At 43.1% G+C, this 14,828-nt stretch overlaps 1 protein-coding gene across 1 annotated transcript in view; it reads right to left on the bottom strand.

Moving 5' to 3' along the window:
• Window positions 1-14,828, bottom strand: part of EML1 (EMAP like 1) — a 121,574-nt gene that overhangs the window by 63,378 nt on the left and 43,368 nt on the right. Inside the window, exon 2 of the mRNA XM_058567684.1 lies at window positions 13,710-13,892. Coding sequence (XP_058423667.1) covers window positions 13,710-13,892 — 183 coding nt within the window. The remainder of the gene's footprint in view (window positions 1-13,709; window positions 13,893-14,828) is intronic.

Here is a 14,828-nt window from a genome sequence, read left to right as displayed (position 1 = left end):
AGCTTCCAGACTAGACAGACTAGGAAGAAGGACCTGGCCACCCACTTCTGAAAAAATTGGCCATGAAAACCCTATGACAGCAGCATTTGATATAGTACCGGAAGGTGAGAGGATGGCACAAAACAACTGGGCAGGGTTCTGCTCTACTGGACACAGGGTTGCTAGGAGTTGGAATTGACTCAACGGCACTAACAATAAAAAAATGTATACATAGGGGCCAGCCCGGTGGCACAGTGGTTAAGTTTGCATGCTCTGCTTTGACAGCCCGGGGTTCGCAGGTTTGACTGCTCATCAAGCTATGCTGTGGCAGCGTCCCACATACAAAAAATGGAGCAAGATGGGCACAGCGGTTAGCTCAGGGCCAATCTTCCTCACCAAAAAAAAAAAAAAAAGAAAAAAAGTATACACAGGTTAGTATAAACACATATATTCCTACCTCTGTCTGCTGAGAGAGCCTAAAGCAATGACATCCAGTGTCCAAAACTTGGATTCTAACACCATTCTACAACCAAAGGAACCAGGGCTACTTGGAGAAATGGCAGATTCTAGGACTGGGGCAGGGAATATACAAGATGAGTCTGTAGCATCTTGTAGTGTAAGAAAGTAAAGAAGGGCTCAAACAACAACAAAGTCCAAAAACCCTACATTTATGGGGACAAGCCAAAGGAACACAGGAGCCAACTGAAAGAGCCCCCAATGGCCAAAGCCAGACAATTTGAGCAACAAAATAAAGTGGCACTGGATCATAGCCCAAAGTATAAAATAAACATCCATGAGTCCATACTGATATAAATAAACGACTGAGTGAATAACTAAATGGGAGAGAAGAGATAACTCTCCCATGCAGAAGAATTCCAAATAATTTATGTAGATACCTCCTCCTTGAGGAGGTGGAGCATAATTCTCCACTCCTTAAGTGTGGGCTGCACACAGTATCGCCTTCTCAACAGCACAGTATGGAAGGCGGGGAGTCACTTTACAGTGGAGGAGCCTGACACCTCTGCCTCAGCCAGGTGTCAAGGTCAACACCAATGGTGACAGGTCATGTTGACAGTATGTGCTGTTGGTAGTATGTGATGAGACAGCGCCTCACCTCTACGGTCTTCCTCCCTAAAGCCCACAACCCGAGTCTGACCACGAGAAAAACATCAGACAAACCCAAACTGAAGGACAGTCAAAGAATTACCTAACCAGCACTCCTCAAAACTGTCAAGGTCACCAAAAACAAAGAAAATCTGAGAAACTGTCAGTCTAGTGGAGCCTCAGGAGACATGATGACTAAATATAATCCTGGATGGGCTCCTGGAACAGAAAAAGGACATTAGGGATAAACTAAGGAAATCTGAATAAAGTATGCCTTTAATCAATAATGATGTGTCAATACTGGTGCATTAGTTGTGACAAATGTGCCATACTAATGTACTTTAATAGCAGGGGAAACTAAGTGCAGGGTGTCTGGGAACTATCTGTACTATCCTTGCAACTTTCCTGTAAATCTAAAACTATTTTAAAATTAAAAGATTATTTTAAAATGCTAGCCAAATTTAATTTATTTTGTTTATCACAGAATTAAATCTGCCTCAGTTTAGGCTCTTAAAAACATTACCAATGACAAAACTGCATAGAATGCCAAATTTTTCATACACTGAAACTTTTCAGTCTCTACAGCAGAGGGCCAGGCTTCCTTCTTTTTTCAATGTGGAAGAAAGTGGAAAAGCCACAGTCAGCCCCCTCCAGCCAGAGCACAACACTCTCCACTCTTTCCAAGGTCTCCCTTTCCTCATTTCCTGGGCATCTGCTCCAAGCATGGGCCTACTCAGCGCTGGGCGCTAACATTCCTCAGTGGAAATACCACGGCTCCAAAACCAAGATTCTTTTTTTTTTGGTGAGGAAGACTAGCCCTGAGCTAACATCGGATGCCAATCCTCCTCTTTTTGCTGAGGAAGATTGGCCCTGGGCTAACATCTGTGCCCATCTTCCTCTACTTTATATGGGACGCCGCCACAGCATGGCTTGATAAGTGGTGCATAGGTCAGCGCCCGGGTCCGAACCTGCAAACCCTGGGCGGCTGAGGCGGAGTGCACGAACTTAATTACTATGCCCTGGGGCCGGCCCCCAAAACCAAGATTCTTTCATACATATAACCTGCCCTCCTTGCTAATGTCCATTCTCTACCAGGGCACATCCTTCTCCCAAGTAGGAAGAAATACCATCTTCACTTCATCTCTACCTCCTCTCTCTACTTCACCCACCATTTCAGTCTCCATTCTGTTTTTTTTTGGGGGGGGGAGGGGAGGAAGATCAGCTCTGAGCTAACATCCATGGCAACCCCCCTCTTTTTGCTGAGGAAGACTGGCCCTGGGCTAACTTCCGTGCCCATCTTCCTCTACTTTATGTGGGACGCCGCCACAGCATGGCCTGACAAGCGGTGCATCAGTGCGCATCCAGGATCTAAACCCCAGCCGCCAGCAGCAGAGCTCGAGCAATTAACCGCTACACCACGGGGCCGGCCCCAAGTTTTTTTTTTTTTAATACATGTACTGGGTTAAGTAGTGTGCCCCCAAAATTCATGCCCACCCAGAACCTCAGAATGTGACCTTATTTGGAAATAAGGTCTTTGCATATGTAATTAGTTAAAATAAGGTCAGAGTGGATTAGGGCAGCCCTAAATTCAATGACGGTGTCCTTATAAGAAGCCCATGTGAAGACACACAAGGAGAACACCAGTGAAGACGGAGTTTGGAGTGATGCATCTACAAGCCAGGGCCAGGAGACAGGGATGGAGCAGTCTGTCCCTCAAAGCCTGCAGGAGGAACCAACTCTGCCAACACCTTGATTTCAGCTCAGTGATATTGATTTCAGGCTTCTGGCCTCCAGAACTGCGAGAGAGTACATTTCTGTTGTTTTGAGCCACGAAGTCTGTGGTAATTTGCTACGGCACCTCCAGGAAATGAGCACAGTATGTACATTAGCTTGCTGAGTGTCTGTTCTTCCTTCTGTATCGCCTATCCAGTCGCGCCCCCAGCACAGCTCCTAGAACCGAGGGTCGCTCTCCCTCGCCTTCTGTCGGCCCTGTCCATGCTAATCTCCTTCCCACCTCTTGTCCTCAGGGCCCTCACCCACCATCTCCACTGCTGCACCCTGTTCAGGGGCGCCAGGACCAACGTAAAATGGAACCGCTGAAATGATAGCAGGTACCGAGGGCCTGGTGTCAGGTGGAGCGGAAACAACTTGAAATGCACGATGTCATCCAATCGGGCCGCGACACGTCTGGCTGGGCTCCCACCTTACACCCAGGCCCAGAGAAGGGACGGGAGAGGACAAGGCTCCTGACCCCCAGGCCGCTGCGCCTCCCCGCCACTTTGCCAGTTCTAATTGTGTTCTTGGGTAACCGTCAGTGACCTGGTCTCATTCTCTCCATCCAGCTGTATTTTTCCCACTGTGGACCCAGACTCTTCAGTGCCCATGACACAAACAAACAAAAAAACCCCGCCTCATTCCCACCTCCTTAGCTTTGTTGCTGTCAGGCTTTCAGAGCTGGGCGCAGCAGAATCACCTGGAGGGTGAGTTAAAATACAGATCGCTGGCCTGCCCCCAGAGTTTCTGATTCAGTAGTTCTGGGGCGGAGCCTGAGAACCGGCATTTCTAACAAGTTCTCGGGTAATGCTGCCGCTGCTCCAGGGGCCACACTTTGGGAACCGCTGGTTCACGCCACTCTCTTCCCCTCATTATTCCAGCCCTCCCTGGTTGCCCCTGGCTCTGACCTTCTCTTACACACCAGTTTGCTCCTCACAATTTAGCGCTTGATCATATGCTGTTGTTTCAGGTGCACTAGTCTACTTTCCCAGTGAGAGTGGGTGGTAGACATCTGCGCTTGGGGGGTATCATCTAGATCTCTCTCCACACCCTGTCCACGTGCTTTGAGTGGAATGGACTCCATGCCCAGCTCCAGAGTTAGGTGGCCAGGAGTACTGCCCTGTCTCGTGGGCTGATGGCGGCACAGCCATCACCACTCCTGGGCTCGAGGGGCCGAGAGGAGGCAGCAGCTACCTGACCCTAAGGGTAGAGGACCTGCTTCAGGAGCAGCAGCGACATTCAGTGGAGGGACACGGCCAACCCAAGGGACCCCATGTGAAGGAGTCAAGGGAGTCAGCTCTCTGACCTCACTCTCTTCCCTCCTTCTAATCTCCTGCTGTTGCTCCCCACTGCTCAAACCTGACTTGGAGGGAGAAGGCAAGGGACCTGTTGGTGTAGTCCATTCAGGTCAGCCTCCAGGGCAAAGAGCCAGCTGCAGGAGGGTAAAGGAAGGATCTGGAGAAGCCAACGGAAGATATGTGGCACCTGGTCCAAGACCCTGCCTCCCACACACATACACGACCACCAAACCAGGTTGGGGGAGCCTTTTCTGTGCTCCCACAGTCTCTCCCTTTGCCGCCGTCATCACACTCAGAACACTGCATGGCAACCATCCCTGTATTCACCTGTCTACTCCATCAACAGGCGGCTCCTTGAAGGTGGCACCCGCTACGACGCCTACACACAGAAGGAGTCAACATGTATTTGTTCATCAGACTGCATTACATTTCAATAACAAAAACCCCGCTTCAAAGAGAAGGCATTATGTTGTCATTTCTGAGTCACTACTAAGCTTTTAATTTTTTCTTGAGTCATAATTTCAAAATTCCATCTCATAATAATCTAGTATTGTCCTTCTCCCAAAAAAGGAAATGGGATTTTAAAAGCCCATGAAAAGAACATCAATTGCATGCAGCAGGCTTTCTCAGAGGGTATAGTAAATGTTATATATTAAACTGTAATACAGTAGCATCAAAAGCAATTAGAATTATTAAAGTTGTGATGAGAAATCATGAAAGAAAAATGGAGGATGGGGAGAGAGGAGGAGGAGGAAGAGGGAAGAGGCATGGTGACCACTCCTGGAGTGAAAAAGAAGCTGGAAAGATCCCTACTTTGGCAAGATCCCATTACTGCTACATTCCTATCTTTATAATATCCCCAGATTTTTGTCACCACTGACTTCTTAAATAGCATCACAGCCATTAATGTGCTTAATAAATACCTATTTTACATGACATCACATCAAGTTTCTTTCATGTTTCCATATCTAAACGTGATTAGCCACTCAAGGAAGAAAGGTTGCTGCCTTAAAGGAAAGTTTTGGAAGAAAAAAATACGTCCTAATGTCCAATCTGAACAAGTCCCAGCCTGGATCCTGAGGTCTGCAGCACACGAGAGCGGCCATAATGAGTCGCTTTCAGACAAGCCATCTTTCAAACTGCAGAAGAGAAATAGCACCAGGGAAGGTTCAAACACAATTCCTCCTCATCAGGTGCGAAGATAAATGAATCTCTAGCTTCCAGATGACGCGAAGATATGAGACATTCTTCTGGTTCATAGAAGGGTTTTGTTTTGTTTTTTAATAACATTTTAATTGTTCCTAGAGGCAAAACATAGACGTATAGCACCCAAAGGAGAATTTCTCAAATAAAAGGAGAGTGAGTGATAAATGAGGTGTGTTGAAACGCATTCATTGGAGGGATATTAGTCTGGTTGGAATCCCACATCTCAAACGAGACAGAGCAGCAGAGGAATAAAGGGCAGAGTCTTAGTCAGAGAGGACCGGACCACTCTCAACTCGGCTTAATTACACAGCCTCGGAAAAGTCACTTAGCTCCCCAAGCCTCGGCTTCTCTGTAAAGTAAGGATTGGGGTGCCCACCTTGCAGGGCTGCTGTGAGGATCAGGAATGAGGCGTGGAAAGTCGCTAGCACGGTGCCTGCATACAGCAGGCACACAAGAAGTGGCAGCTGTGATCCTGTGGTTACAACAGATGATGAAATGCTCTGTCTTGGACATCAGGTTGCAATCTAGCGTCCTGAGTGCCACGTGAGAAGAATTAAATGCAGCGTTCCAGTTATGAGCAAAGGTGCCTGAGGCAGATCCACCAAGTGCCCACAGCTGCATCCTGCACACACAGGGAGGGGCAGAAGACCCCACATGGTTCTCATCCCGTCAACAGTGGTTTTTGTGTGCCCAGGCAAAGTGAGGGGGGCAGGAGAGCGTAGGGGAAGGAGCTCAGGTCTGGGAGGGGATCTGGTGCCAGACCTAGTGTGTCCCTGACTGGCAGTGCGACCGCACGCAAGACCCCTGACCCCATTTTCCTAATTCATAAAGTAGAGGCTTTACTTTATAAATGTTTTAAGGATGTCTCTTCCCACTTTGATATCTATGGTCCTAATTCATGTGAGAAGTGTTCTGAAAAGCAACATCGAGTTCCTATGTGACTTCGCTACTCTGAGTAAATTCTCTTGGACCTGCCAACCCACTGGAAGTGAAGGGCGCCGAGCCACGAGGCTGAAGTGGACAGGCCTTGGTGGGGAAGGTAAAGATCCAGTCACATGTGCAGCATTTATGGCTGGCAGCTTCCTGTTACTGTGCACACTATTGCATATAAGGTCCCTATAAACCACCTTGAGTTAAACTTCCTGCAAAATGACTCTGCAGTGTGGTAACTGAAAACCTCTGGCTCTGACAAAGGTATTCAGAATCTCAGGTCTAAAACATTCACAATTAAGTCTGAAATGAAATTTTTTTTCATCTTTCTAAGTGGTAGGATTGGAATACCCAGACTTTAACAAGTACTATCCATGACAATATATTTTCAAAACTACAATTGATGTAAATATAGAAATTCAAGTATAGCTAGTCAAAGCCATTAATGCTTATTATTACGATATTGATATTAAGTTATAATCTAAAGATCAAGAAACTCTTTTAATTTACATCATATTAATAACTCAATGTGCAATATTTGGTAAGTAGAACTTCCTGTAAGGTTTCAAAACAAATTTAATTATGAAAAACATGACTGTGTATGTGATTATGTATAGAAATCCAAAGTTTGGGCCGGCCCCGTGGCTTAGCAGTTAAGTGCACACGCTCTGCTACTGGGGGCCTGGGTTCGGATCCGGGTGCGCACCAACACGCCACTTCTCCGGCCATGCTGAGGCCGCGTCCCACATACAGCAACTAGAAGGATGTGCAACTATGACATACAATTATCTACTGGGGCTTTGGGGAAAAAAAAAAAAGGAGGAGGATTGGCAATAGATGTTAGCTCAGAGCCGGTCTTCCTCAGCAAAAAGAGGAGGATTAGCATGGATGTTAGCTCAGGGCTGATCTTCCCCACAAAAAAAAAAAAAAAAAAAGAAATCCAAAGTTTGATTTAAGCATATCTGACCATTATGAACTTAGAATTCCTAATTATCTACTTCAAAATTTAAAAGATGTCTGTATTTGGAATCGGAGAAGACAACCTGTTTTTGCTAAATTGTAAGACAAAGTTGATCATTACTTAAGTGCTGGGGAAGACTCCTATCACCAATACCTAGCAAAATTACAGATGTAATTCTCCTTGAGCCAGCAACTCTACTTCCAGAAATCTATCCTAAAGATATACTGGCAAAAATACAAAAATGCCATATGCACAAGGCCAATCAGTGTGGCGTTATTTGTAAAATAAAAGACAACCATAGGGACTGGTTGAATAAACCATGGCACATCCTCACATGGAATACTACGCAGCTGTAAAAGGGATGAGGAAGATCTCTACACACTGCAGTGAAAGTAACAAGCTACGGAACACCGTGTAGACAAGTTACCTTTTTATGTTACCTTTTTACTGTGCCAGAAATCTGAAGACCTATCACAGATTTAAAATCCTAACTCTTATTATATCATTTGAAAAAGATTTTGAAATGATCAAAATGCACATGAATCAAGGTTTAATATATTGTTTAACAGGTAGATGAGGCTGCCCATGGTACCATGTTAATTTATTTGAATTCTTAGGCACGGGTTTAGTAGTGTAAGAATTTTGTAACACTGAAAATTCAATACAATGGAAATATATGGGCAAAAAAGACATTAATGAACTGATTGTGAAAAGTCATTTATTAACAACCCAAATGTCCATCAACTGATGAACAGATAAAGAATACGTTAATGCATATCCACAAAATAGACTACCATTCAGCCATAAAAAGGAATGAAGCATTGTACACGCTGTGACATGGATGAACCTTGAAGACATTATGCTTAGTGAGAGAAGACAGGGGCAGAAGACCACACAGTGCATGATTCCATTTATAGGAAATGTCCAGAAGACACAAATCCATAGAGACTGTAGATGAATGGTTGCTACAAAGGGAGGGAGCAGTAAGAAATGACTGCTAATCGGTATGCAGGTTCCTTTTTGGGTGATGAAAATGTTCTAAAATTAGCGGGGATGGCTGCACAACTTTGTGAACATAGTAAAAACCAATGAATTGTACACTTTAAAAGACTGAATTTTATCTTGTGAATTATAACTCAACTTTATGTTATGTGAATAAAGCTGCTATAAAAAAGTCATTTATTAAACAACTGGGAAAATCTGAATGCTGACTTGATATCAAGGAATTACTAATTTTTAAGTATGATAATGGTATTGCGGATTTTTAAAAAGAGAGTTCTTATATCTTAGAAACACATACTGACATATTTATAAATAAAATGATACAATATCTTGGATGTGCCTTAAAATAATGCTAATGGGGTGAGGGGAAGTCTGGGGTAGGGAGATAACAAATAAAACAAACTGACCACATGTTGATAAATAATGAAGCCAAGTAAAAAATATAAGGTATTTTTCTTTCTACTTCTATATACATTTGAACATTTTCATAATGCAAAGTTTAAAAAAAATCTTTCTTAGTCTTTAAAAAACTGAATATATCTACTAAACTTTTTCTATAAATCACTAAAGAACGCCTATCTAAACCGGGGATGACAATTAATGAGAAAAACGGAAGAAACTATGGTGTGTTCTGTCTAAAAGAAAGCGAAAGTTATTTTCTGTAATTAACCAATTTGTAAGGCAAAAGATAATGAGAAAGCACAAGAGACGAGAGAGAGGAAAAAACCTGCTCTCTAATTTTGGCTAACCAGGATAAAGAACTGAGTTAATTATTCACTAATTTCATTCACTACAAAGAGCTTAAGAATTTTTAATTTTAGTTGCACCTATCTAATAAAATTTATGAAGGGACCATAATCTTTCACACAATTATGTGCTGAATATGACCTACTGTATTTGGGATACTTTGCAAATCAAATTAAACCTTGAGAAAGGAACTCTCATTTCAAGTCATATGGTTATTCATTTTTAAATATTTGGTTTGATTTGAATGCTAATTTAAATAATATTGCTCAGAAGCATGCACAGCAAAGCAACACGGATGGCAGAAAGGACACATGTCCAGCCAGGCCTTGCGGTCCAGTCCCAGATTCCCCCTAACTAGCTGTGTAACCTGGGGAAAATTATTTAATCTCCTAGAGACTGCTTCTCATGTGTCAAATGGGCATAATAATACCTCCCTCAAAGAACTGTGGAGAGGTGAGATGAACTAATATATTCAAAATATCTCTTGCAAAGTCCAGCACCTAGGCAATCAATCAATGGTAGCTACAAGTATTATTTTGAATATTGGGGTTAAGTGTTAACGTAGCAGAGGCTCCTTAAAGATGATCCATAATCTGCTTTCCACAGTGGTTGCAGAGGCTAAGTTCTGAGGCTAGGTTTCAATATCCCCGGACAGCAGAACCTACTTGCTTATCAGCATCTCCACCAGACGGTTTTTGGTTATATTTAGTAATTCTCTGATCTGTTAACTAATGAGGCTATTAATATAACCAATAAAAAAGTTTGCAAAAGGTATATTAAAGTTTTCCAAAAGGCAAGCTGCTGAATTACAGTCTGAACACACAAGAAAGATTTAAAATGAGAAATAGGAACTACCTGCTGGTTAATGCATAACAAGCAGACAATCCCAGATACATGGGACAATTACTATATTTTCACCTTCATTTGACATTAAAATCCTACAACACTCCCTAGCACTGAAATGGAAATGAGCTGTGCGTGTATACAATGGATCTAGCATGAATTTAACCCCACACCATGACTCCTGTCTTCTTGAGAACACACGTGAGCAAACTCCAGCCTCCGGACATTTGCTCTGAGCCCTGCTGTTGATCTCAGTGCAGAGCAGATCAGATTCTGTGGGAAGAAGGAGTCATTTTTATTTTTTTTTGCTGAGGAAGACTGTCCCTGAGGTAACACTGTGCCCATCTTCCTCTATTTTGTATGTGGGACGCCGCCACAGCATGGCTTGATAAGTGGTGCATAGGTCCGCGCTGGGACCCATACGTGCAAACCCTGGGCCGCTGAAGCAGAGCACGTAAACTTAACCACTATGCCACTGGGCCAGCCCCTGAAAGGAGTCATTTTTAAAACATAAATTTCTTCTGCTTATTAAGGAATACACACCAAAGAACATTTAGAAACCAACTAAAAGTATAAAAAAGAAAAAAAAATCATAATCCTACCACTCAGAAAAAAAAGAAACCAGTGATAACTCTTGGTATACTTCTTTCCAGTCTTCTTGGCATAGATTTTGTCTATTTAGGTGAAATTATACAGTGTATACAGTTTTATATTCTGTTACTCTTAATGTCATGCATAAACACTTTCCCTGTTGTTACCAACACCACCAACATTTTTAAAGACGACACAGCATCAACCACAGGAGGTGCCACAGTGTTCTGGCCATGCCCCTATTGCTTGCTTTGCCTCTATTGTTTCCCACCCAATTTTTCTCCATTGTACGTCATGCTGCAACGAACGCCTTTACTCATCCGGCATTTTTCTGTATTTACACTCACAATAGCAATATATAAGAGGGTCTGTTCACTGCATTCTGTTAGCAGTGAGTATTGCCCCCTCTCCAACCAGGACACTGGAAAAACTTTAATATCAGCAAGAATTTTAAGAACACGTGCCTCCATAAACCGTTTGATTCTCTCTTCTCTACTATATGGTAACCCACGCTCAGTATAATCAAAACACCCCAAATCTTCCCATCTAAGTAAAGTCAACACGAACAAAGCAAATTGGCAGCTGAGGTTCTCTACGGTTAGGATGCATGACACGGCAGCAATTCTTAATATTTGAAAAAGTTCCTAGGCAAAGGAAAAGGAGAATAGCAAAGTTTGGGGAGCTTGGGTAGAGACTGAATAGATCCTAAGACCCAGGGCAGTATCACTGGGTTAAGAAGAGTAAGATAATTAGTATAAAAGGCCAACCCTGGGGACAGAAAAATACTACCAAAATAGCAGAGTCTGAGACAGAGTTCCCCCTACATAAACTCCAAGTCCACGGGCTCAGCATTCTATGGGACTGCCCACAATCTTTCCCTCGTCTCAGGAAGCGTTGAACTCGATCTGTTAGTGCATTATTCTCATTAGACTGCAGTTCTCATTGTTATACGAGTTAAGTCAAACGAAGAATGATCAAGTAAGTCAAAGCTTAGAGGTCACGATAACTTTCTTCAAACAAGCTAAGTCCTGTTGTGGAAAGGAATTAGGATTATTACCCACGGCCTCGGAGGCCACACTGAGCCCAGTGAGCGGACCCCGCAGGCTAACGATTAGAAGGTTCTGGCATAGACACGGTGCTTCCAGGCACCTGCTTTGAGCTGAACCACACGGAGCACTTTGAATGCTCACTGCCTTCCAAGGTGTCCTGTTTCTCTGCGGCACAGCCATCCCTGTCGTTGGGCAAACAGCACGATGAGGTGCACCCAAAACTCAAAAGACTGAGCCCTAACCTTGGGGGAAAAAAAATCACTTAATATTTAACAATTAGAACGCCATGTGTCCAGTCTACTTCACGTCTGTATTAGGACAGCAAGCCAAAATATTGTAAAGTGATAATAATAATGTGGGCTTTTATAAACCAGAGGAGATTTGCCTAAAATCCATCTTGTCTACAAGATCCCCCAACCAAACCACGGCTACCACGTGCCAGCCATCCAGATAGAGGTACACACGCCGTACCAACACAGCACTCTTTGAAAGAGAAGCAGCAACCCAGGCCACCTGATGGAGTCGCTCTCCTCCTTCTCTGCTTCCGCCGTCCTCCAAGTAACTTGCGTAGGAAGCAGAGAAAACCACGCCCACTTCATTCGGGAGGTGCCACCCCACTCACCGACTTCCTAGGACTATTTTTCTATTTCTTCGTGTGACCTTCTGGCTATTACATTTTGATTTATTATCACTTATGAAAAGAATATTATAAAGAAACATCAGATATAACTATGAAAAAAATTATTTCTCTTAAAAGTTTTATAAAAATCAAACTTTACTCTTAATCAAGAAAAGAAAACTCCTGGGCAAGACTTCTATATTATTTTTTCCTCTAATTTTCTAAAAATAAAGAAGTTTTAGAAGTCTGAGGTTTTATATAAAGCAACTACTTCAAATGTACCCTTTAGGGTACGGTAGTCATCAGAATTATTTTTGGAAAGCTGAGTAGGTCAAGAATACCTAAAACAACGTGGTTTCTATTTAAAATACTCTAATCGCTTTGTAACTTAAAAGGAGAAAAAGATTACTTAAAAAGATTAACCAACATGTAGACGTCGCCCAGCATGTATATCTCACACAGAGCTGGTGATAATTACCCTGAAGCACAAGAAATAGATTTCTTTCCACAGATGTGTGAAAATGCAGCCAAGTACTTCAGAAAAAACGAACATATGCAACATCAGACAGTACCCTCTCCTGACTCCAAGGAAAATATGGTAACTGTGAAATAATTTGTTAAATCTAAGTAAAAAAAAGAAAGTTAATTTTAAAGGGACATTTACACGCCGCAATCTCAAAATGTTCTAACCAAAGGAATGTTACAGCCAAGATGAATTCCGTTTTCTAGAGTTAGCCACGAGGAAAAGCGATTCCAGCAAAAGATGAGCAATGCCCGTGGGTGGAGAGTAGACATCAGGGTACTAACCAGCAGGATAGAAGCTTTTATGAGGCGCTGTTTTTCCAAAATTTTAAGAAGAGGGTCACTACAAAGTTACTTAAAACACAAATACTGCTTTTTTATGTTTTGTTTCCAGGCGCCATATGGAAACGAAATGATGATTTAAATTTGCCAGAAATCCACTAGATTTGTAATTCTGTAGTAGGCTACGTTCTCATGGATAGCAGAGAAGGAGACTCAAAAGAAACAGGAGGCTTTGCCCAGAAGGAGCTTACGAACTAGAAGTGGGGAAAATCAGTGATAAACCTCAGAGTTCTGAGCTCCTCAGGGAGGCACCTGTCCTCGCTGGGCCCGCAGTCCTCCGTCAGAGCTCTGCACGCGGCATATGACTAACTAACTGTCTGCTGTGCCGAAATGAATGACAGTATAAGCTGAGCACAGAGACAGAGATGAGAGTTATCAAAAGTTTTTAGGTGTAATGGCCTCCAAAAGGCACCCAAAGAATTGTGAATTTTTTTGCAGGTTAACTCTATCCCCGAGTCTTGATAAACAATTGTTCCCCAGTCCCTTGTGGACGTTCCTTCCTTGACTCAACAAGCACTTACTGACCACCTACAAACGTACACTGCTGGGCGATACAGTTCACCAACGTCCAGCCACAAAGTACTGTCCCTCTCTGTGTGATGATTTGGACAATGCTAACACTGCTTCATTGTTACTCTACGTTTTGGTTCTCTGTCAATATGCAAGAGCGCAAGGTATCTGCCAGGGCAAGAATCTTCAATGAGACTGTTCTACGGCTGTTCCCGGGTGTCTACAAGGCCTACCTTTGGTAGGTCCTTTCCTGTTAAGCACGGCCTGCTGCTCCTCCGTAATGTTCAGCCGCCGGACCACGTCGGCCAGAGCCGATTTGAGCAGCTGGATGTCGTCTTCTTGCATTTGGACTCGCTGCTCCAGGGAGGCGATGCGGTCTGTTACCTCCATGCTACTGGCCGCGGAAGCGCTGTCATCTAAACCAAAGGAAGGGAACAAGTGAGTCCAAACGCCCCCCAGAGAGATCAGACCCATACACATATATTGGCACATTGCTATAATGTAATAACATTTAAAAACCAAAGACAACTGCTCTCTGCAGAAATCATGTGAAACCATTTGCTACGTCAGACTACAGTGCTTCATTCTACCATAGTCTTTTCATTCTCTCTGTTTGTGCTTTTCATTTCTTTTTAAACTGTGGTTTTAATTGCCACTATATTTTTCAAGGCGCAGGCCAACTTATTTTCTTTTCCATGATGTCAGAGAACCTCAGAGGTAGAGGGGATATTAGACTTTATCTGCTTTGACTTCCTACACATGATAGAAATGCACCACATCATGGTCTTCTGGCTTTTGTTCCAACAATACTGACAGACAGGTAGGTCAGAAAATCACAAGGCCACACCATCCACCAGTCAAGACTTCTAAGGATTGGCTACTCTGACAAAGCAACATAAGTGGGCAAATATTTTAGTAAGCATACCCTTACAGCCATGGTAATCATAGTTCCTTGTATAGAATCCTTAATCCCAATTCCTTATCAAGGTCTACCAGGCCCTTCATGGGCTTCTTGGCCTCTCCAACCTCATTCTATATCATTCTTCCCTTCACTTACCATGATTCAGCTACAGTGGCCTCTCTCTCCTATCTTAGGGCTTTTATATCTGCTGTTGCCTTTGGTTGAAACATTTCTCAACCAGATTTTTGCATGACCAAATTCTTCTATTCTTTAGGTCTCAACTCAATGGGGGCTCTTCAGAGAACCTTCCTAACAACCTTACCTAAAGTTGTCACTGTTGATCACATCAATCTTATTTCTTTCTTTCATGGCATTATTATGAACTATAATGATATTTTTGTTTGTTTATTGTCTTCATCTCCCAACTAAAATGTAAGCATCATGGAGTTGC

The sequence above is a fragment of the Diceros bicornis genome, chromosome 24 (assembly GCF_020826845.1).
Source record: "Diceros bicornis minor isolate mBicDic1 chromosome 24, mDicBic1.mat.cur, whole genome shotgun sequence".
NCBI lineage: Eukaryota > Metazoa > Chordata > Mammalia > Perissodactyla > Rhinocerotidae > Diceros > Diceros bicornis.
Note: the sequence above shows the minus strand (reverse complement) of the source record. Positions and strands in the feature narration are given on the sequence as shown.